Genomic DNA, 23,946 nt, shown 5'->3' on the forward strand with positions numbered 1-23,946 from the left:
AAGGGGGTTGGTCACGCTAAAGATGTGCTAAGAAGAAAGCTCTGTTTGACCGTATCTGCGGGGCCTAGGAGCTATAAACCAGATCCATGCCTCAGCCCAATAAATAAACCTAAGATGGATGGTACCTGGGCCCTCATGAAAAAAGAAACAAGGTCTTGCCTATAATGTCTCTCTTTGAGGACTGGGCTCTGGGATCCAGTGCTTTGTTGCACAAATTTAAGTTGCACGAAAAGTTTCTGGCAGAGTCTTCTACAGGTCCAAGGAAGAGGATCCTGTGAGTAGGAACGCAGAACCCTGAAGGTTGGCACAACGCTACCTGCCGTGATGGGTGAAGGTTGGATCTGTCTGTCCTCAGCAGTTCCTGTGGTGGACAGTGAAGACAGTCCAGTGAAACAGTGTAGTTTGCATGTCTTACCTGGTTTCTGCCACTAGAGGGAGTAAGAGACATACATGGTGTATACCTACATGCCATCCAGGATACACGCTCAGTGAAGCTGGTCTGAGAAGCCACTCACCTCCTCCGCTGCAGGCTCTGCCACATAAACTGAAAGGGGGGATCCCACGCAGTCCGGGGGTCCTGCGCAGTTCTCAGGTGGCCTCCTTTCTCCCCCTTCGCCCCTGGCTGCTGCCATGAAGATCCTACGCATGCTCGAGCATAGGGGGGCACGCTTTAACTGTGGTTTTGGAGAGGAAGGAAGAAGGGCATGATTGCGGCGCCGTGCATGGCACACCAGTGCACAGACGTAAAGTGGCTATGTTTAAAGCCCAGTCCCCCGGAGCTCCTGTAAGCGGTGGGACACAGAGCTGTGTGCAGTAAACAAGTAAACATCTTAGTGGATTCAGATCCAGGCATACCTAAGACACCTATTTTGCATCAGATTTTGCAGACTGAGCTAATGTTAATATTGTAAGACTAAGGCACAACAGTGATTGCATTTGCACTGGTACCTCTGCTTTGCAGCTTAGGACTATGTCTCCCCACAAGAGGGCTTCAGGAGGAGGTAAAAGAGGCACTAAGAAATCACCACCTAGATTGAGGGGTTCTGAACATGCCTGCAGGATGCCACCCCCCCCCCCCCCCCCCGAAAGACTGGAGGCAGCCTCACAGGATGAGTCTGTGCTCCTGTCAGGCTTTGCAGCCTCTCCCAATGTTACCGTCCCTGTATATGTCACTGAAGACACTATGAAGGCTGCATTGGATGGTGTAGAAGGAATGGTTATTACATTTTATCACGGCTTCCTTAAAGAGTAGCAGAAAAAGTGGTAGATCCCCTCCCTCTGCTCTGGGTGTCCTATCAAATGAGCATTCTGATAATGATGAAATATCCCTATCTGGGGATGGGGATCAAAAGCAGTCGGATGATTCAGGGGAAGAGGAGAAGCTCTCTTCTGCCTCCCAGGCCCTCAAATTACAGGTGCAATATTATTCTGAGTTGGTGCGTATCACATACAGATGGCCCTCTGCTGAGGCTGCCATATCCTCTGTTTCCTCCTTGGGATCTGGGAAATCCCCACAGGCTGCATATACCTTCCCAATTAATCCCTTTCTGGGGCAGGAGTTCCTCAAGGAACAAATGAAGCAGGTGCTTAACCTTCTCTCCACTGAGGAGGTCGAGATTCATGCAGACCTTCTTAAAGCCTTGTGTTTTGCGGTTGATGCATTTCGCCTTACTCTCCTGCTGGTTCACATGCGCAATGCCCTTTGGCTTAAGCATTGGGCAGCTGAGGCTTCATGCAAAGAATAATTGACTGGGTTCCTGTTTAATGAGGAACACCTGTTTGGGAATGATCTGGACAAATATATCAAGAAGATTACCTGGGGTAAGACCACATTGTTACCGGTTAAAAAGAAGAATAAACGTCCCTCATTTAGATGTTCTCTTTCCTCATCCCCTGGAGCCTTGACCTCCAGGCAGAGGCTACGGCCTCCCCAGTCCAATACTAGGGGAAAGGTCCAAGGCCAAGCCCAAGGCCAAAAGAAGTCTTGGGGTCCAAGATCTGTTAAACAGAACCCCAAAACCTCCCTATGAAGAGGCGCCCCGCTCATGGGGGGAAGGCTGCTGCAGTTTACAGGCGCCTGGCAGGAAGAGATTCAGGACAAATGGGTAGTCTCTACGGTGTCTCTAGACTACAAGCTGGAGTTCCGGGAGCTTCTGCCATCCAGTTTCCGAAGGTCAAGAGTCTCCAAAGAGCCAGAAAAAGGGGGAGCCCTTGTTTCTGGCCTTAGAACGTTTATTATCATAAGGGATAATTATAAAAGTGACCCCAGAAGAGCAAGGCTCAGTGTTCTACTCAAACCTCTTTACGGTTCCAGACAGTGGCGTAACTAGAACCTTCAGGGCCCCGATGCAAGAAACCATGAAGGGCCCCCCTGAACCCCAGTCAGGCCCTTCCCTCCGAGTCCAGCGGTGGAACTCCAGGGCGTGGTCACAAATATGACCTTTGTGAGCCCTGTAGTTCCACCACTGGTATCATTCGTTTTTTTTTATTATTTATTTTTTTATTTTTAGGTGTCCCATTGGGGGACTGTCCCTAGGCAGGATGGGGTCCCCGTCCCCAGAAGAGAGGAGGTCCTTTTCTCCAGGGCAGATAAAGTTACTGCCCCCAGGTGAGAAGGGGTCCCTGTCCCCAGAACAGACATCGGACTGAGCGGCAATGCATGGAGCAGGAGAGGGGTACTCTGAGGAGCCGGCCGAGGACACAGGTCATGCAGGGAATGCACAACTAAAGAGCAGCCAGTGCGATAGTTGAGCATGGAGCTCTGCTAGTCACCCTCCAGCCACCCGTGTGCATGGTGCACTGGTACCCCTAGCTGCCTATGTTGCTGCCAGCCATATGTAGAGGGGGCTGCATGGGCCCCCTGCATCACAGGGCCCGGTTGCGGTCGCGACTGCTGCACCCCCTATAGTTACGCCCCTGGTTCCAGAACCGAACAGAGATGTCAGACCTATTCTAGATCTAAAAGACCTGAATCAGTTCCTAGACATTCATTCTTTCCACATGGAGTCAATCTGCTCAGTAGTTTCCACCCTTCAGGGGGAGAATTCCTGGCATCAATAGACATCAAAGATGCATATTTACATGTTCCAATATTTCCCGCTCACCAAAGATTTCTAAGATTTGCAGTGGATCAGCGCCACTTCCAATTCATAGCCCTACCTTTAAGTCTTGCTAATGTCCTTGAGTGTTCATGAAAATTCCCGCCCCACCCTTGGAAAAACTAAGGGCACGGGGCATAACAGTGACAGCTTATCTAGATGATTTGCTACTCGTAGGACAGTCCATAGCACACTTAGACCGCCATGTGCTCAGCACAGGGGCGTACTAAGTGGGGGGGCATGCCGCCCCGGGTGCCACACACTGGGGGGGGGGGTGTCAGGCCAGCGCCCCCCCCTCCCCTCTCCGCAACTGAAGTGTCAGACAGCGCCGTGAGGAGCCCGAGGCACTGGCAGTGGGCGGCATTGCGGGGGGGGGGGGGTGCGAGCAGCACCCGAGTGGAGTGACATCTGCCGGCTCAGTGATCCGGGACCCGGCTCCCCTTCTCTCTGTGGTCGCGTCGCGCTGCCATTCTGAATAGGTCTCGGGCAGCGGCTGTCACTCACAGCCGAGCAGAGTGAAGCCGCCTCCCCCTCCTCCATGCACAGCACTGTGTAGACAAGGAGGGGGAGGCGGCTTCACTCTGCTCGGCTGTGAGTGACAGCCGCTGCCCGAGACTGATCTGAACGGCGCGATGTGAGTCACGTGACTACAGAGAGAAGGGGATTATTGTGCCGGGTCCTGGATCACTGAGCCGACAGGTGACACTCCACTCGGGTGCTGCTCGCACCTCCCCCCTGCAATGCCGCTGCCTTGGGCTCCAGGTACACTAGGGGTTCTTTACTGTGGTGGGTCCTGCACTGTAGGGGGGTCCTGCACTGTAGGGGGTCTGCACTGTAGGGGGGAGGGTCCTGCACTGTAGGGGGGTCCTGCACTGTAGGGGGGTCCTGCATTGTAGGGGGGTCCTGCACTGTAGGGGGTCTGCAGGGGGGGTCCTGCACTGTAGGGGGGGTCCTGCACTGTAGGGGGGTTCTTTACTGTGGTGGGTCCTGCACTGTAGGGGGGTCCTGCACTGTAGGGGGTCTGCACTGTAGGGGGTCTGCACTGTAGGGGGGGTCCTGCACTGTAGAAGGGGTCCTGCACTGTAGGGGGGTCCTGCACTGTAGAAGGGGTCCTGCACTGTAGAAGGGGTCATGCACTATAGGGGTCCTGCACTGTAGAAGGGGTCATGCACTATAGGGGTCCTGCACTGTAGAAGGGGTCCTGCACTGTAGGGGGGGTCCTGCACTGTAGAAGGGGTCCTGCACTGTAGAAGGGGTCCTGCACTGTAGGGGGGTCCTGCACTGTAGAAGGGGTCCTGCACTGTAGGGGGGTCCTTCACTGTAGAAGGGGTCCTGCACTGTAGAAGGGATCCTGCACTGTAGGGGGGTCCTGCACTTTAGGGGGGTCCTGCACTTTAGGGGGGTCCTGCACTATAGGGGAGTCTGCACTGTAGAAGGGGTCCTGCACTGTAGGGGGTCCTGCACTGTAGGGGGTCCTGCACTGTAGAAGGGTTCCTGCACTGTAGGGGGGTCCTGCACTGTAGAAGGGGTCCTGCATTGTAGAAGGGGTCCTGCACTGTAGGGGGGGTCTGTACTGTAGGGGAAGATTCTGCACTGTAGGGGGGGTCTGTACTGTAGGTGAGGATTCTGTACTGTAGGGGAGTCTGTACTGTAGGGGGGTCTGCGCTGTAGGGGGGTGGGTCTGTACTGTAGGAGGGTCTGCACTGTAGGGGGGGGTCTGCGCTATAGGGTGGAGGGGTCTGTACTGTAGGAGGGTCTGCACTGTAGGGGAGGATTCTGTACTGTAGGGGGGTCTACACTGTAGATGGGGGTCTGTATGGTAGGGAGGGGGGTCTGCACTGTAGGGGATCTGTGTAACATGCAGAGGGTCCAGAGCTGTGAGGGGCTGTGTAATGTAAAGGGGTGCAGAGGTGCAGGGTGCTGTGTAATGTAAAGGGGTCCAGAGGTACAAGGGCTGTGTAATGTAAAGGGGTCCAGAGGTTCAGGGTGCTGTGTAATGTAAAGGGATCCATGGGTACAAGGGCTGTGTAATGTAAAGGGGTCAGGAGGTTCAGGGTGCTATGTTATGTAAAGGGGTCCAGAGGTACAAGAGCTTTGTAATGTAAAGGGGTCCAGAGGTGCAGGCTGCTGTGTAATGTAAAGAGGTCCTTAGGCGCAAGGTCCTGTGTAATGTAAAGGGGTCCAGAGGTGCAGGGCGCTGTGTAATGTAAAGGGGTCAGGAGGTTCACGGTGCTATGTTATGTAAAGGGGTCCAGTGGTACAAGAGATGTGTAATGTAAAGGGGTCCAGAGGTGCAGGGGGCTGTGTAATGTAAAGAGGTCCTTAGGTGCAAGGTCCTGTGTAATGTAAAGGGGTCCAGAGGTGCAGGGTACTGTGTAATTTAAAGGGGTCCAGAGGTGCAGTTGTGGAGAGGGGGGGTACACAGTAGTGACAAAAAGATATTGAAGGATGCAGAGGTATGCAGGGGACACGGTGGGTGTTTTTACATTTTATGGTGGGGGGGGTGCCAGATATAGGATCCGCCCCGGGTGCCAAATGCTCTAGGTACGCCCCTGGCTCAGCACAGTAGAGTACTTAGAGTACCTAGGCTGGGTCCTCAATCTAGAAAAATCTTCCTTACAGTCCCTAAAAAAGCTGGAGTATTTGGGCATGGTCATAGACACAGTCCAAAGCAGGGTATTTTTACCCGGGTCAAAAGCCAAAGCCATAAAGGATTTGGTCCGGGTGGTCATAACAAGGAAAAAATCCCCCCATTCGACTATGTATGAGACTATTAGGGAAAATGGTGGCTGTTTCCTTACGCCCATTGATAGCCAACATGTCATGCTTCAAAATTGCACCTGCTCGTGGAATGGCCTTTACCCTTAAAAATCTCCATAGGCAACGTTTAAAAAATTCTACAGGTTGTATGTTTTGAATTACAGAGGAGATCTAGGGCTAGAATTATTGCTCTCACTCTACCAATTGCAGTGATAGCTCACATGTGTGGTTTGAACACCATTTTCCATATGCGGGCGCTACTCACGTTTGCATTCGCTTCTGCAAGCGAGCTCGGCGGAACAGGGCATTTATTTTACCTTTTATTTTTTATTTTTACACTGTTCTTTAAAAAAATAAAAAATTCATTCACTTTTATTCCTATTACATGGAATGTAAACATCCATTGTAATAGAAAAAAAAGCATGACAGGACCTCTTAAATATGAGATCGGGGGAGAAAAAGCAAACCAGACCACCTGCCGAAGAAGAGGCTACCAGGGTTATGGCAGCTTGCTGCTGCCATAACAAAGATAGCCCTCTTCAAAGCTAGGACGTATATTGACGTGCGGCAGTCCGTAAGTGGTTAAAGCATGAATAACAGCACGGTGCTTGTGCTGTGTATTTTGGCCCCCTGTATCGCCTGAAATGGCTGATCCTGACAGTTTTTACCCTTCCCTCTGTATGTATGCAATTTTTCACTTAAAAAAAAATAAATAAAAACATTTACTTTCTTTCCTTTTATGTGTGATATATTATTCATTTTACTTTGTATCTACTATGCTTTTACTTTTTCAGGCAAAAATGGGTGTTGGTTTATAGTTCATGAATAATGTATGTATTTACTGGTACTATTCACACGTATTGGTCCAATATCATTTACTCTACAGACATATTTGGAATCTTTTCACCCTTGCCTATTAGGGTGCTCCTGGGGTGTGTCACTGTGCTCGCTTCCTCCTTGGGTTCATTCCCTCAGCTCCAGGGGCAGACTTTCCTCACAGATCCTGATTTGCAACACTACTTATCTAGAACAATTTATTTGTACGTATTCCAGAGAGATACACATATTGTTTTTCCTTGCCCCAACCTTGTTTCTTACTATCTGGGCAAAACATTAGGTCCTGTTTGGTACCTTTTTTTTATTTTTTTCAGTTATGCTATGCGTTTGCTTCTGATGAGTGGCAACTGGCCACGATACGCATCGAGCCTATCAATGTCATCATGTTTCCAACACATACAGGGCCGGACTTACCATTGGGCTTGACTGGGCTCAAGCCCATGGGACCCGTCCAATAGGGTGCCCCGCTGAGATACATAGCCGAGTGTACGCGGCTCGGCTCCGCTCACAGTCACACCCAGTCCCGTCCTATGATGGACATAACACAGGGACTGAGTGTGACTGTGAGCCGAGCCGAGTACACTCGGCTACTCTTGGCTCTGCTCGGGACTGCGAGAGGGCCACGAGAGCCGCTGAGATACACAGGACTCAGCCATTTTTAAACTTCAAGACTGCAATGACAAAGCTGCAAATGACAAGGCTTCAAATGACACTGACAAGGCTGCAATGACACTGGACAAGGCTGCAGATGGATGGGCAAGGCTGCAGATGGACACTGATAAGGCTACATTGATGGGCATTTAAATTTAAGTTCTTTCCTTAAACTTCCCTCCTAAAAGTTTTTTTCCTTAAAATTCCCTCCTAAACTTGGGGTGTGTGTTATACGCCGATAAATATGGTAATGTATAGAAGGTAGGGCCCGAAAGTGACTCAAGCCCAGGGGCCCCCACCACTCTAAGTCCTGCCCAGAACACATAGCTTGACCTCAACTGTGATTCATTTGTATCTTATAATGCATTTTTATCCATTACTCAAGAACCATTTTGCTTTTCATACTAATTACTTCCATGCAGTGGAGACTGGTGCTCAAACTTTTTTGGGGGGGCGCAATCAAACTGAAAAATTATGAAAAATACTGAAAACAAACATCAATTGCAACCTTACTGTGCCATCAATTGCAGCCACTGTGCTAATAAAATGCAACCACTGTGCCCCATAAAATGCAACTACTGTGCCCATCAAATGCAGCCACTGTGCCCATCATATGCAGCCACTGTGCCCATCATATGCAGCCTGTGCCCATCATATGCAGCATCTGTGCCCATGATATGCAGCCTGTGCCCATCATATGCTGCCTCTGTGCCCATCATATGCAACCTGTGCCCATCATATGCAGCCTCTGTGTCGATCATATGTAGCCTCTGTGCCCATTATATGCACCTTTGTGCCCATCATATGCAGCTGTGCCCATCATACAGCCTCTATGCCCATCATATCCAGCCTCTGTGCCCATCATATGCAGCCTGTCCCATCATATGCAGCCTCTGTGCCCATCATATGTGACCTGTGTTCATCATATGCAGCCTCTGTGACCCCCCGCTCGCCATCTGACTGGCACACACTTACCCCATCCTAGTGGCGAGTCAGGCAGCGGGTAATGGCGGTGAGCTGTGGGACATGCAGCGGGTCAATGGATGGCTCCTGTGTCCTTCATGGTTCTCTGTCCTCCCATGTGTCTCTTCTGTTCTGTTAGGCGTCCAATCGGAGCACCTGTGCCTTTAGCCAATCAGGTGACAGAGTTAGAAAAGCAAATATTCATTTGCTTTGCTAACACACCTCGGTGGACTGCGAGCGCAATGCTTTGCACTCCAAGTCCACCTTTTTTGAAGCCTATTAGAGCCTATGGCTCTAATCAGGTGCTTCAAAAACACCCCCGCCACTGGAATTCAGGCACCCGGAACCCAAAAAAGGGACCGGACACCTGAATAGGGGGTGGCTACAGCAGCCATGGATATGGAGCCATGCAATGCATGAATCTATCAATTCTACACAGATGGGGTGGTGTGACAGATGGAAGCACTGCCACTGCTTCCATGAAATACTATGCAATTTTAGATGCATGCATGCATGTATGCATGTATGTATGTATATATGTATATATGTATATATGTATATATATATATATATATATATATATATATATATATATATATATATGAATTCTTCTTTTCTGTGTGCCATCGCCTTGTATATAGATAAAAATACTCATGTTCAACCATGTATATATATGCCTATGCATTATATACAATTTTATGATTTCCTACCAGTGTCTTTTGCCCCAAAAACCCCTTTCTAAATTCTGATTTAGGGATGGGGGTGTATGATATCATGCACCTCATTTAAAGTCCCAAAACCCCTTTTGCTTTCAAGAAAAAAATATACCAATCAAAAGTTGCATGTATTGACAACACATTGACAGCCATAAACATAGTGCTGGAACTATCTAAGGATACAGGCAAATCGCGCTGCATGCAGTGGCAAGCGTGTTATGTGTTCTGGTCTGCTGCAGTGACAATTATTATGAATAGCAACCCAACGCATCATCAAAACACACATGTACTGGAACACACTATAGCGCAACAGTACAACTCAAGGCACCCTGTCCATTGTGCTGTAAAAAAAACAGATCCTGCCCAAGATTTTAATTTTCTGAGGTTTATTTCATTCATTAATTTTTAATGGACTATTTAATGCAGCATACCACAATATGCATCGACGTGGAATGATGTGTGCAGCACACTAAGTTCAGGCGTGAATGAATCCACCCTGTTCTCCCTTCTCAACTGGTGGACCACATTTAAGTTGCCAGGTAGCGATGAAGACTGGAAAGAGCTCCTATAGTGCCCAAGACTTCCTGATGCTGGTAAAGATGAATTACTGGCTCATTTTAATCTGGCAATTCATCCCAAAAGAAAAGTTGTCTCAATGTTTGGTGTTTAGTAATTATAATGTGAGCCCAGATGTCACATTTTTCCCAACAATTCCAACCAGACCATTATTAAGGCATGCAGCCTAGGTGGCCAGGAAAGGGATGGCAAAGAGCATGCATCCCCTTTTTCTGTACCATGCCAGACCACATGCTTATCAGTATTGGGGTTACCTTCCAGTGGAGGCTGCAAAGTCCCCCCCCCCCCCCTGCAGGGCACCTTTGAAGGGAAACGAGCCTTTCCCCACATCTTGTTCCTTAAAAAAGGATGTGGGGTTTGGTGGAGGGCCTATCGAAATCTGGAAGCCCCTTCTAGAAAAGAACATGCCCCCAGATATCTGTTCCTCTCCCAGGGGAATTAGTACAGGGGTACATCAGTACCTCTTATTACTGATTCCTAAAAAAATTGAAAAAAAATAGAAAAAAATCCTTATAAAATTACAATTAAATGTTAACAATTTCCCCCAATGTAATACAATCATCAATTACATCATCCAGTCATGTAAATCCATTGTTAATAATGACAACCTGACATCCGATAATGTTTCCCCAATGCCCTGAGGAAGAAGGCATGAAAAGAAGTAATTTAGAAAAACTCAGTTTTTATGGTTTTAGTTCAAGAGGGTGGAAAGGGAAAGAAATAATCTCATTATTTAAAAGGAGGAAAGAGGACAACCCATTGGATCCTGTAACCCCTTCCCCTATTTATTTTTTCTTTCCTTACTCCATGTGCTGTACAACTCTCTTCTACTCCTAAGGCCATAGAGGCAAAATAATACTAATGTCACGTACACACGATTGGACTATCCGGCGGACTTAGTCCGGCTGATTGTCTGCCAGACTTTCAAGCAAACGGACTTGGCCATACATGCTCACTCCAAAAGTCCGGCGGATTTGAACGTGATGACGTAGAATAAGTAAGTTCATAGCCAGTAGCCAATAGCTGCCCTAGCGTTGGTTTTAGTCCACCGGAATAGCAAACAGACAAATGGATTGTCCGCTAAATGCCGAGTCCAGCGGGCAATTTTGAAGCACGTCTTATTTCTAAGTCCGCCGGACTTTTGGGAAGATAAAGTCCGCTGGAGCCCACACACGATTGAATTGTCTGGTGGACTCTGGTCTGCCGGACTAAGTCCGCCCAGATAGTACGATCGTGTGTACGCGGCATAAGTTTAATTACAGTTTAAAACATTCCGACTTACACAGTTGGAATTTCCACCGCTATATAGGAAGCTGTTTGTTACCAAAATGAATTTGCTTTCAGAAAACAAGTAATAGGTTCACCAATTACCAGTAGTTATGCTGCATACATACAACCCAATTAAATGTATAATACACTTTATATAACCTTCAAATAAAGACATAAATACAAAAACATAGCTACCTAGGAAATTCCTTGAGAGTGGATTTTGACTCTAATATTGGATGCATAATTACAAACAAAAAAAGATGTATATTCCCTTCACGTATAGTTTTAATAATACATTTGTTTGTAATTTTTGCACTAACTATACATTAGTTTTCCTTTAAGTAATCTGCCCCACATACATATTTAGTTTATTTTGCCTTTGGTTAGCACTAATTTATGATTGCTGTTTATCATCCAGTTGCATAGATATCTTTTCTCAACATGTCACATTAACTGCTATTACTTAATCTGTATTGTTTTATAGTTGCTATTAACTATCATGTTTCAGAATATAATCTGTTCCAAATAACCATGTATTCATTTTTATTATCATCCATCTGCATCAGCATTATAATGCACTTTACTAATTAGCTTCCACTGTACTGTATTTTCATTTAACCAATTTACATTCCACACCAGGCTCACTGGAGGCTTTAGTTTGGATTCATCTTAATCAGCACAGCTAGAAATTAGAAAAATTGTGATGCACGTGTATTTCTTTAAACCGATCTCCTAAATAACAAATGAACAACTGGGAATAGTACATACTTCTGATTACAGCTGGTAGGTATTTTTTTTTTTTTTTTACAGGTACTTATATAGAGCTGTCAATTTACGCAGCACTTCACATATTGCACATTCACATCAGTCCCTGCCCTCAAGGAGCTTACATTCTAAGGCCCCTAACGCTGTGTACACAGCAAAGGTCCGATGGAACGAATCTGCCGGACAACTCGATTGTGTGTGGGCTTCATTGGACCTTTGCTGTCGAAAAACCAGACGGACTTTAGATTTAGAACATGTTTCAAATTTTTCAGACGGACTCAATTCCAGTCAAAAAATCAGTTTGTCTGTATGCTGGCCCGGCGGATGAAAACCGATGCTAGGGCTAGGGCTATTGGCTACTGGCTATGAACTTCCTTATTCTAGTCCGGTAGTACGTCATCACATTTGAATCTGTTGGACTTTGATGTGATTGTGTGTATCCAAGTCCATTTATTTGTTAAGTCTGTCGGAACTCCGCCGGGAAGACTGTCAGACCTAGTCAGTTGGAAAGTCCAGTTGTGTGTTTGTGGCATTACTCACATTTATATATACCGTATTTGCCGGCGTATAAGACGACTGGGCGTATAAGACGACCCCCTATTTTTCAAGTGAAAACATAGGTTTTGGGCAATACTCGTGGTATAAGACTACCCCCTTTCTGAGGCAACACCATTTAAAAAAAACATTAGAACGATTAAAAAATACAAAGCAAGAATGCCAACTACTCATCCGCCATTCTGTGTTATGTCATAAAGTAAATCAAACAATAATAACACAAACAGAGATCTATTGAATGCCACAACTCTGGAAAGTAGAATTTTTCACTAACCAAACCTATACCACTTTTGGGTTACATTCTATGGGAATTGTCCACCAAAATGCATTTAATAACCCCCCTGTCATATGTCCCAGATTTACCTGTCCCTCTTGGGTGCCTGGGACCTCAAAGGCAAATAGCAGGATGTATAGTAGTAGGAGATCAGTGAATGGATTTACCCAGGGAAGTATGGTGAGCGGTGTATTATTTTAATGAATACAACGCCTGCTTGGATTGGCAGAGGCTGTAGCATCATCAGCCCTTGCCTCTCTCTCTCTCTCTCTCTCTCTCTCTCTCTCTCTCTCTCTCTCTCTCTCAAAGCCAATCCGAGCAGGCTACTCTATGTAGCCTGCTCGGATTGGCAGTGGTTGTTACTCCAATCCAAGCAGGCTCTGTATTCATTAATAGAATACATCGCTCGCCGGGATTGGCTCAACGGCGTATACTGTTTGTTGCTGAAGCCACATACAGTATTAGCAGACATTTGGGGGCTGACATCCATCGGGCAGCATTGTATACCTGTATACCCGGCGTATAAGACGACCCCCAATTTTTGGGCATTTTTTTTAAGTGTAAAAGGTAGTCTTATACGCCAGCAAATACAGTACACATACTAGGAACAATTTACCTACCAGCATGTCTTTGGAGTGTTGGAGGAAACTGGAGTACCCTTGAGGAAACCCACACAGGAACTGGGAGAACAGGCAAACACCAGACAGGTAGTGTTACGGTGGGGATTTGAACCAGCGAGCCTAGTTCTGCTAGGCTATAACCATCTAGTTTAGGATTTTAAGCCATTGACGCCATACCTGGTAAACACCTCTGCTTGTCTTGTCAGTACTTTGTACCCTTTTTTCCTGGATGGAAAACTTCTTCCTTGGTTCACATCTTGAAGAAAAAGAGTCAGTAAAGCACAATCAATTTATCTCCAGGCTTATAAAAACACAACTGAATGCAACTTTGTAATCATGAAATCTTTAAAACAGTGTAAGTACCTTAAATTTGACCTGGTTTTAGCCCCTTACAGTCTATTGTACAAAAGAGCTCAGAAAGGTGGGATGAAAATCAGCACAAGGAGCAAATCAGGTGTGTTGCAGTGCAACAAGCATGTTGATAGGAGACAGCATAATAAATGTAATAAAAAATTACATCCTCAGAAGCCTAGTTCTTAAAGTGGTTGTAAACCCTCCCCCACAACTTTGTCCCATGTAAATCATCATAAAAAAACCCTAATGAACACTGCTTGTAGATATCTCCTTACTTGCTTAATATTGTTGTAATCCTTTTTGTTCGTTAGAAAAATGTCACTGAGCATGCCCAGATCTCCCCTGATTTACGGCACACTCTCTATGTGGTTATCTATCTGTTATCAGGACTTCCTACGGCACAACACTGAACTCCCAGGAGGCTGCTAATCACTCAGAGCTTCCTCCTACACACCATGTGACCATGTGACATCACATACAGTGTAAAGCAGGGAATGGGACAGCAGTACTGCAGTCTTATCAGCTGAATCTGATAGGACTCATACAGGTAAACACTAGGTAATCAGCACAAGTAAATACTATGAAATAAAACAAGTCAGCTATATACAGGGAAGCAGGGTTGCCATAGAAACATTGGATTGAGAAGGAGGATTGGTTAACAGTACAGGAAGTGCTCAATGTAAGGGCGGGAATACACTCCACTGTGGACTCAGAAAACAACACTTAAGATGGAGCTGCCTAACCCCTGGAAACAAGTTTTTTAAAGTTTCTTTAAACAGTGAATAATATGCGATTTGGGCTAGATTACAGTGGCTATACTTTGATAATTACTTATTATAATGGACTAAATGAAAAGAAGCATCAGAGTGGGAGAGTTTACTTCCTCTTTAAGCAGATTTTATTTCCATAGTCTCTAACCCTTCCTGTTTTGCCTATTTATGCAATCTTCTCTTGGGGAAAATGTTATATGGTAGTGGGTAGTAGCAGTGACAGAGGCGATAATATTTGAAGGGCTGAATACATTTATTCATGTTATACAGAAATTGGGGGAATAACAGTTATGTAATGTAATTGAATTTAATGTGATACTAAAATCATTTTTCATATCACTCATTCTAAAATATCAAGTACTGTATACCATGCTTTTTTTTTTTGTTTTTTTTGTGCATGTTCCCTATCTTCACTGATGCATCTCACCTCTACTAGTGCAGAGTGAGCAGTGCTGTTATTTATGGTAAATGCTTTGCTCTATGCAAACTACATATATATACTAAATATATATAAATATTATTTTATTTTTTTTACCAGGATAGATGATCAAGAAAAACAAATTCAAATCTTGATATCGATTTTAGTTGGGTTTTTTCAGTAGCCAAAAAAGGCCTAAGATCTGTCCTGTAGTGTTTGCAGCAAATTTTTTATTTTCATATTTTACTCCTCTGAGTGCCAGTTAGGCTACGTTCACATTTGTGATTGACAGACCACATGCAAAATCACTAGCTTTCCTGCTACACACACAGAAACTGGTTGTCCATTTTGTAGATGCACGGCATGCATTTTGGTGCGTTGTGATTTCACAGAAAGGTCAGCCCATGTTCACACCACTCATGCGAGTTGACACTTCCCAACTGCATTGACAAGTCTCACCCCCCATTCTTGGCAATGGAACTGTTTAAATCGTTGTGACTCATGTCGTAGCGACTTTGAAAAAAAGGTTCCTGCACTATGTTTTCCTACTCTATGGGAATGTTTGACTATTCTTCCAGAATGATGTTGGACGGGAAAGTCAGGCTCTAATTCATCCCACAGATGTTCTATTTAGTTGCGGTCAGGACTCTGTGCAGGCCAGTCAAGTTCCTACATCCCAATCTGAAGATGTATTTTTAATTCTCTGTCTAGTGGCTGGGTTCTGGTGTGCATCGTTTCTACCCTCTGTCTTCTGACCTGTTTTAGCTAACCTGGATAAGCTTGTTTGAACATCGGCACTCTTTCTGTGCTTTAGACTGCAGGGGAAAGTTTAACAGTGCTTCAAGTTTTTTGTATATGAGTCACTAAGGGAATTGTTTTTAATATGTAGCAGGATTGGATGTCAAAATGATGCTGCTTCTGTGTAAAGTGACACTTGAAGATAGACTGCAAGTTTCATTGAGTAAATACAGTGTAAAAAATGTATTGTTTCATTGTATTTGCTATTTCATTCATATGTGGGTCAAAGGTTAGGTAAAGGGGTTCTAAAAGCGGAAGTTTTTTTTTACATTACAGAAGAACTCAATGAAAAAAATGGGGCTATGCATGGGTTAACTGCTCGTTTTATCTAGGGGCACAAGGGAAAGTGGTACTTACTGGGTTCTTTGATCCTCCAAATAACAACGCTCCCCCCCCCCATCAAGCGGTGGACTGTTCCTTCCATCATAGGTGTGCGCACAGGGTGTGCCAGGTGGGCCTGGGCACACCTTAATCACCCTGTGCTGTGCAGATGCCTGATGCTGCCTAGCTGCAAAAAAAGGGGTGGGGGAAGTAATGCTAAATATCCCTATAGAAACACAGACAGCAAAAAAAATATACCGACATGGGTATATACACTTTAATTAGCACAGCCTTTATCAACCAGGGTGCCATGGGGAAGAACCCCAAATTGCCAAAAGAATTTTCTACAAGCCGACAAGTGGATCAATCTTGCCCTTTTGTTACCCAAAGCTACGCTTGTTTGCCCTTCCCCTGCCTTTACGTATCAGCATTGGGGTCACTTTAGCTGAGCAAGGGAGAAGAGAAATGCTGAATACTAGTCAGTACCAGTATGCAAAGGTGCATTTGCTTTGGTAAAATAAATCGCTGATACTGTTTGGTGTCCTATGTGTGGATGTTGCTGTGTTATGTATAACTATATGTTTAGTATTTTACATTTTAGAAAAGGAATCCCAAAATTGTACAGAATTGGGTCTGAAAATAGGTTGAAAAACATAGAATTATCCAAATTCCAAGTCAGATTTTTGTTGCTATGAAAAAATATTTCTGTGAAGAGCTTGCAATCCATGTTAGACATTATTGTTACTGATGCCCAGTGTTGCTGTCAGAGAAGACATGCACCCATTTCCCAGAATGGGTATATGCCCATCAAAAATAAGGGTCACTCAAGCAGTCCCAAATAAAACCACATTGGGAGTAGGGATGAGCCAAACACCCCTAACCCCCCCACCCCCAGTTCGGTTTGCAGCAGAACATGTGGACAGGCAAAAAAAGTTTTTCAAACACGCAAACACCGTTAAAGTCTATGGGACATGAATGTAAAAAATCAAAAGTGCTAATTTTAAAGGCTTATATACAAGTTATCGCCATAAAAAGTGTTTGGGGACCCGGGTCCTGCCCCAGGGGACATGTATCAATGCCAAAAAAAAGTTTTAAAAATGTAAATTTTTTCGGGAGCAGTGATTTTAAAAATGCTTAAAGTGAAACAATAAAAATGAAATATTCCTTTAAATATCGTGCCTGGGGGGTGTCCTTATATGCTTGTAAAGTAGCACATTTTTACTGTGTTTATAACAATACCACAACAAATTTACATTTCTAAAGGAAAAAATGTCATTTAAAACTACTCGTGGCTGTAATGTATTGTCGAGTCCCGGCAATATAGATGAAAATCATTGAAAAAAATGGCAGGGCCCTTTGGGTCTGGTATGGATATTAGGGGAACCTGCACCCAAATTAGAAAAAAATGGTGTGGGGTTCCCCCAGGCCCCCAGTGTCACGTACCTAGTAGGCGAGCCCGGAATGCAGGGAGCGGCCCCTCGTATCCCCTGGCTAAAGAACCCCTGGAGGTGGTAACAGGGATTCAAAAGTTCAGAGGGCACAAGTGCCTGGCAGGTAGAGGCAGGTCCGGATAGTCAGCAGCACACAGACAGCAGGTAGATAGGGCTGATGACAATCGGCTGGTGTAGGCAGGCACAAGTGGGTAGACTGGCAAGCAGACGATCGTCAGCGGAGGAAGCAGTCACAGGAAATCCGAACGGGTTGGCAGGAACAGCAGAGTCGGGTACAGGCCAGGTCGGCAGAAGGCGGTCAACACAGTACAAGAGGACGAGGCAGAGACGTGGTCAGACAAGCAGGTAGTCGAAGGCAGGCAGCAACGGATCATGGTCAAGAACAAGCCGGGTCACAGGAATCTAGGCAACGGGTACAGGTAACAGAATAGCAGAATCACCGAACACGCTGTAGACTGGACAGCAAGAAGGGAATGGAGCAGAGACCTTAAGAAGCCTTTAGGGCGCCAAAACGGTCACACGACGAGTCAGCGTGCCCCCGCGAGTGGCCGTGCGCCCGTTCGTGACCCCGCGTGCGTGCGTGCGCTCGTTCGTGCCGACGCGAGTGCGTCCGTTCGCGCTAACGTGCGTCAAAGGGGAACGACGGGTTCTCGACAACAGGCTTCTGCGGGTAATTCTCCCGTGTGCGACCGGGAAGCCAGGACGATCGTGACATTGCCCCCCCCCCAAGGGGCAGCCTCCGGATGCCCAATTGAGCCATCTTACTCGGGTGGGAGTTCTTAAAGGCACGGATGAGTCTCTTAGCGTGGATGTTGGATTCTGGCTCCCAGGAGTTCTCCTCAGGTCCGTACCCCTTCCACTTGACCAAGAATTGAATCTGGTTCCATCTCTTCCTGCAGTCCAGTATGGATTCAATCTCGAATTCAATTTCCCCATCGTCCATCACGGGTTCTGGAGGACTGGTAATTCTGTCAGCGAAAGGATCCGGGACTGCGGGCTTGAGTAGTGACGCGTGGAAGACTGGATGGATCCGGAAGGATTCAGGAAGCTTGAGCTCGATTGCCACATTATTTAATTTCCTCTTGATCGGGAAGGGACCCAAAAATTTCGGGCCCAACTTCTTGGAGGGGCAAGACAGTCTAAGATTCAAGGTGGACAACCAGACCTGATCCCCAACCTTGAGATCCAGCTCCCCCCTTCTCTTTCTGTCGAAAACTTCTTTGTTGTACTCTTGTGACTTGGTCAGGGTTTCTTGCAGAAGTTTGTTATTTACTTCAAAGAAGTTAAGATTCTCCTGTACCGCTGGTACCGAACACTCGGGGAGATTGCCAGACAAGAACAGTGGGTGGAAGCCAAAGTTCGCATAGAAAGGGGATTGCTTGGTGGCAGAGTGGACTGTATTATTGTAGGCGAACTCAGCCAACGGCAGAAGGGAGACCCAGTCGTCTTGGGAGAAGGACGAGAAACAACGTAGGTACTGCTCCAGCATCTGGTTCATCCTCTCAGTCTGGCCGTTGGTCTGCGGGTGGTAGGCTGAGGACAGACAAAGATCGATCTTCAGGGCTCCGCAGAGCGCTCTCCAGAACCTTGAGGTGAACTGCACCCCCCTATAAGATGTGATGTTGGCGGGAATGCCATGGAGTCTCACAATCTCCTTAATGAAGGTGTTGGCTGTCTCTGTGGCTGAGGGGGTGCCCTTCATGGGCAGGAAGTGGGCCATCTTGGTGAGCCTATCGACTATGACGAAAATTGTTGAATAATTCTCCGAAGGGGGTAGTTCAACGATGAAATCCATGGAGATCATCCTCCATGGTCTATCAGGAACAGGCAGTGGCTTCAGCAGACCCCAGGCTCTTGACTTGCTGCCCTTACTCCGAATACAGGTGACACAAGCCTCCACATATCTCTTGCAGTCGTCCTTCATTCGTGGCCACCAGAATGTACGTCGGAGTAACTCCAAAGTCTTGAATACCCCAAAGTGGCCGGCCAATGGGTGGTCGTGACAGGAGGCCAGAACCAGAGTCCGAACTTCCTGGGGAACAAAAATCTTGTCCTCATGCCACAGAAGGTCATTACTGGATGACAACGGGATACCGGATGGAGGTGTTGTGCCTATGGAAGCCTGCTTAACTTGAGACACCACGTCCACCTGGAGCAGAAGAAAGTTCCCCGTAGAGAGGATGGTATCTGTGGATGGCAGACTCTCCGGCTGACTGTACATGCGGGACAGGGCGTCAGGCTTGGTATTCTTGGATCCGGGACGGTAGGTGATATGGAATGAAAACCTGGAGAAGAAGAGTGCCCACCTGGCCTGACGTGGTTTCAATCTCTTTGCTGTCTTAAGGTACTCCAAGTTCTTATGGTCAGTATAAACCAGGATCGGATGGGTGGCACCCTCCAGAAGATAGCGCCACTCCTCGAGTGCAGATTTTATTGCCAGTAACTCACGATCTCCGACGTCGTAGTTCTTCTCCGCCTCCGACAATTTGTGGGAAAAGAAGGCAACCGGGTGAAGTAAGGACTTGGGCCCCTGCCTCTGGGAGAGTATCGCTCCAACTGCTATTTCCGAAGCATCTACTTCGAGGATGTATGGTAGAGCGGGATCGGGATGTTTCAGGACGGAGGCCGATACAAACAAATCCTTCAGGATCTTGAAGGCCTCTTGTGCCTCAGGGGTCCAACGGAACTTCTGACCCTGTTTGGTCAATCCGGTATTGGGAGAGATGATAGAAGAGAATCCCTTAATAAACTTTCGGTAAAAGTTAGCGAACCCCACAAATCGCTGAACTCCCTTTTTATCGGAAGGGGCAGGCCAGTCCTGGATTGCAGAGACCTTCTAGGGATCCATCTCAATCCCTCTTACGGAAATGACCAGGCCGAGAAACTGGATGCTCTGCCGTTCGAAGACACATTTTTCGGGTTTAGCATACAAGCCGTGAAGACGGAGACAAGTCAGGACCTTCTTGACGTGTTCTCGGTGGTCGGCTAAAGTGGGGGAAAAAATTAGAATGTCATCGAGGTAAATAATTACAAATAGGTCAAGGTAGTCTCTAAAAATGTCATTGACAAAATGCTGAAATGTAGCTGGGGCATTACACAACCCGAACGGCATCACCAGATATTCGAAGTGCCCAAAGCGGGTACGGAAGGCAGTCTTCCACTCATCACCCCTCCTAATACGGACGAGGTTGTAGGCACCCCGAAGATCCAGCTTGGAGAATAACTTAGCAGAACCTAGTCTCTGAAAAAGTTTGGGTACTAATGGCAGGGGGTAACGATTCTTAATGGTGATCTTATTCAAAGCCCGATAGTCCACACATGGGCGTAGGGAGTGGTCTTTCTTTTCCACGAAGAAAATCCCTGCGCCAGCCGGGGAGGTAGAAGGTCGGATGAATCCCTTTTCAAGGTTATCATCCAAGTAGGATCTCAGGGTACTCAGTTCAGACTCGGATAGAGGGAAGATTCTTCCGAAAGGGATCTCTGCCCCCGGAAGTAGTTCAATAGGGCAGTCATATGGCCTATGGTGTGGTAAAGTCTCGGCCCCCTTTTTACTGAAAACATCTAGGAAATCATGATAGTCCTTGAGTACAGCTTGCCGGGTTTCATCGTCTGCTTCCAAACAGAGGAGGGCCGTAGAGTCCCTGTTAACAGCTGGGCAACAATGCTGGAGACAATAGGCCGAAGGGAACTCAATCATTCCAGTGGCCCAGTCGATGCGTGGGTTGTGTGCCTAGAATGATGGGGAACAGAGGAGACTTAATGACATCTAGACATAGGAATTCTTGGTGAGTCCCGGCAATGACAGCAGATAAGGGTGTAGTCTCCTGAGTCACTGGTCCTGATTCCAGGGTAGACCCATCGGCCAGGAATACCGAAAGCCCCTTCTCCCTAGGTCTAAGGGGAATCTTGTTCTTCAGGGCGAAGGACGAGTCTACAAAGCCACTACACGCCCCGGAGTCAATAACTGCGTGGGTTGGTATAGTCCTTCCTGGAAGCTGCAAAAGAACAGGAACAGCCAGGTGAGAGGTATTATCAGACAACACAGGTGAGGGGACAGGTGGGACGAGGAGGCACTTGCGCATCTTAGCTGGGCAAGTGCGAACAAAGTGTCCTGGTTCTCCACAGTACAGGCAGAGGTTGCCGACCCGGCGACGTTGACGTTCCTCTGGAGTCAGGGATGGACGGAGTAGCCCCAGCTGCATAGGTTCCGGAGGATCCAGTGTGACTGTGGCAGGAGCAGAAGGAGCTGGGTGGGCGGAGCTAGGCACCCGTGGCAACATCCAGACCGGGCGAGTAGCTGCGGTGGAACGCTCTTGGCGGCGCTCTCTCAGGCGTCTGTCAATTTGGACTGAAATGTCTATCAGAGCTTCCAAAGTCTCGGGAATGCCTACACGTGCCAATTCATCCTTCAGAGGTTCGGACAGACCCATGCGGAATTGGTATCGCAGGGCCACGTTGTTCCAGTCCGTGTCAGCGCTCCAACGTCGGAATTCCGACACGTAATCTTCCACAGGCCTGCGACCTTGTTGCAAGGCGTGTAAGGCTGCTTCTGCGGTCGCAGCGAGTTGGGGGTCCTCGTAGAGTCTAGACATCGCCAGGAAGAAGGTGTTCAGGGTGTCTAAGGACGGATCCTTTCATTCCAGTAGACGGTGTGCCCAGGCCTGAGGTTCGTTCGTCAGTAGGGAAATGACGAACCCCACTTTGGTCGCCTCTAGGGAGAAGGTTCTCGGTTGCAGGGCAAAATAGAGCTCACAGGAGTTGCGGAAGGCTCTGAACTTATTCCGGTCTCCCGCAAATCGTTCCGGAGTTGGGACCCTGGGTTCGGGTGGCATCATCACCACTGATGGTGGGGCATGGGCCCCTGGGGCAGCTGGCGAGGTAGCAGATAGCGCCTGGACTTGTTCTTCCAGTCTGCCATAACCTTCCTGTAGACTCTTTACCGCCTGGGTAAGGCCAGCCAGGTGGCGGCAGAGCTCGTCCATGGGGGAGGCTCCCTGCGCAGGCTCGGACATGGCTGTCCAGTACTGTCACGTACCTAGTAGGCGAGCCCGGAATGCAGGGAGCGGCCCCTCGTATCCCCTGGCTAAAGAACCCCTGGAGGTGGTAACAGGGATTCAAAAGTTCAGAGGGCACAAGTGCCTGGCAGGTAGAGGCAGGTCCGGATAGTCAGCAGCACACAGACAGCAGGTAGATAGGGCTGATGGCAATCGGCTGGTGTAGGCAGGCACAAGTGGGTAGACTGGCAAGCAGACGATCGTCAGCGGAGGAAGCAGTCACAGGAAATCCGAACGGGTTGGCAGGAACAGCAGAGTCGGGTACAGGCCGGGTCGGCAGCAGGCAGTCAACACAGTACAAGAGGACGAGGCAGAGACGTGGTCAGACAAGCAGGTAGTCGAAGGCAGGCAGCAACGGATCGTGGTCAAGAACAAGCCGGGTCACAGGAATCTAGGCAACGGGTGCAGGTAACAGAATAGCAGAATCACCGAACACGCTGTAGACTGGACAGCAAGAAGGGAATGGAGCAGAGACCTTAAGAAGCCTTTAGGGCGCCAAAACGGTCGCACGACTAGTCAGCGTGCCCCCGCGAGTGGCCCCGCGTGCGCTCGTTCGTGTCGACGCGAGTGCGTCCGTTCGCGCTAACGCGCGACAAAGGGGAACGATGGGTTCTCGACAACAGGCTTCTGCGGGTAATTCTCCCGTGTGCGACCGGGAAGCCAGGACGATCGTGACACCCAGGCACTATATACTCTGAACAGTAGTATATATACTATATGGCCTGCCCTATATACTCTGCAGAAAATTGAGCCTTAGCTCTTGGTGGTACCAGGACACTGTAAGCCTTTACAGTTACTCTTGGTAGGAGCTGGAATGGGCCCTGCTGTGAAATACTATATAAAAAAATTGTAATTACATGCCCCTGTTAAACAGGTGCAGATTAATTGGGCCTTTGGTGGTAGTGGTGGTACAAGAACACTGTAAGCTCTCACAGTTACTCTTGGTGGGTGCAGGAACAGGCCCTGTTGTGAAATATTATATCAAGAATTGTAATTACATGCCCCTGTTAAACAGGGGCAGGAAAATTGGGCCTTTGGTGGTGATGGTGCCACAACCCTAACAGTTACTCTTGTTGGGCGCAGGAATGGGTCCTGCTGTGAAATATTATATCAAAAATTGTAATTACATGGCTTTGTTAAACAGGGGCCGAAAAATTGTTCGTTGAAAAATTGCGTTGACATAATATATCAAAAATTGTAATTACATATCCCTGTTAAATAGGGCAGAAAAATTGTGCTTTGGGTGGTGGTGGTGGTGCTGCTACAACACTGTAACCCCTCACAGATACTCTTTTTGGGTGCAGGAACGGGCCCTGCATTCAAATATTAGATCGAAAATTGTAATTACATGCCCCTGTTAAACAATGGTAGAAAAACTGGCCCTTGGGTGGTGGTGCCACAACACTGTAACCTCACAGATACTCTTGTTGGGTTCAGGAACGGGCCCTGCTGTGAAATATTAGATCAACAATTGTAATTGCATGCCCTTGTTAAACAGGGGCAGAAAAATTGGGCCTTGGGTGGTGGTGCCACAACACTGTAACCCCTCACAGATACTCTTGTTGGGTGTAGGAATGGGCCCTGCATTGATATATTATATCAAAATTTGTAATTACATGACCCTGTTAAACAGTGGCAGAAAAATTGGGCCTTGGGTGGTAGTGGTGGTTGTGCCACAACACTGTAACCCCTCACA

The 23,946-nt window shown here is 47.3% G+C and overlaps 1 protein-coding gene across 6 annotated transcripts in view; it reads right to left on the reverse strand.

Annotated features, from left to right (window-relative positions):
• The window catches only part of LOC143924194 (uncharacterized), a 491,712-nt gene that overhangs the window by 97,362 nt on the left and 370,404 nt on the right, over positions 1 to 23,946 (reverse strand). For all 6 annotated transcript variants that reach the window (XM_077448346.1, XM_077448344.1, XM_077448348.1 and 3 more), the window contains one exon: positions 13,262 to 13,340. In XM_077448346.1, the coding sequence (XP_077304472.1) occupies positions 13,262 to 13,340 (79 nt within the window). The remainder of the gene's footprint in view (positions 1 to 13,261; positions 13,341 to 23,946) is intronic.

The sequence above is a fragment of the Lithobates pipiens genome, unplaced genomic scaffold (assembly GCF_037356315.1).
Source record: "Lithobates pipiens isolate NorthernLeopardFrog02 unplaced genomic scaffold, aLitPip1_a1.2 Scaffold_22, whole genome shotgun sequence".
NCBI classification, from domain to species: domain Eukaryota; kingdom Metazoa; phylum Chordata; class Amphibia; order Anura; family Ranidae; genus Lithobates; species Lithobates pipiens.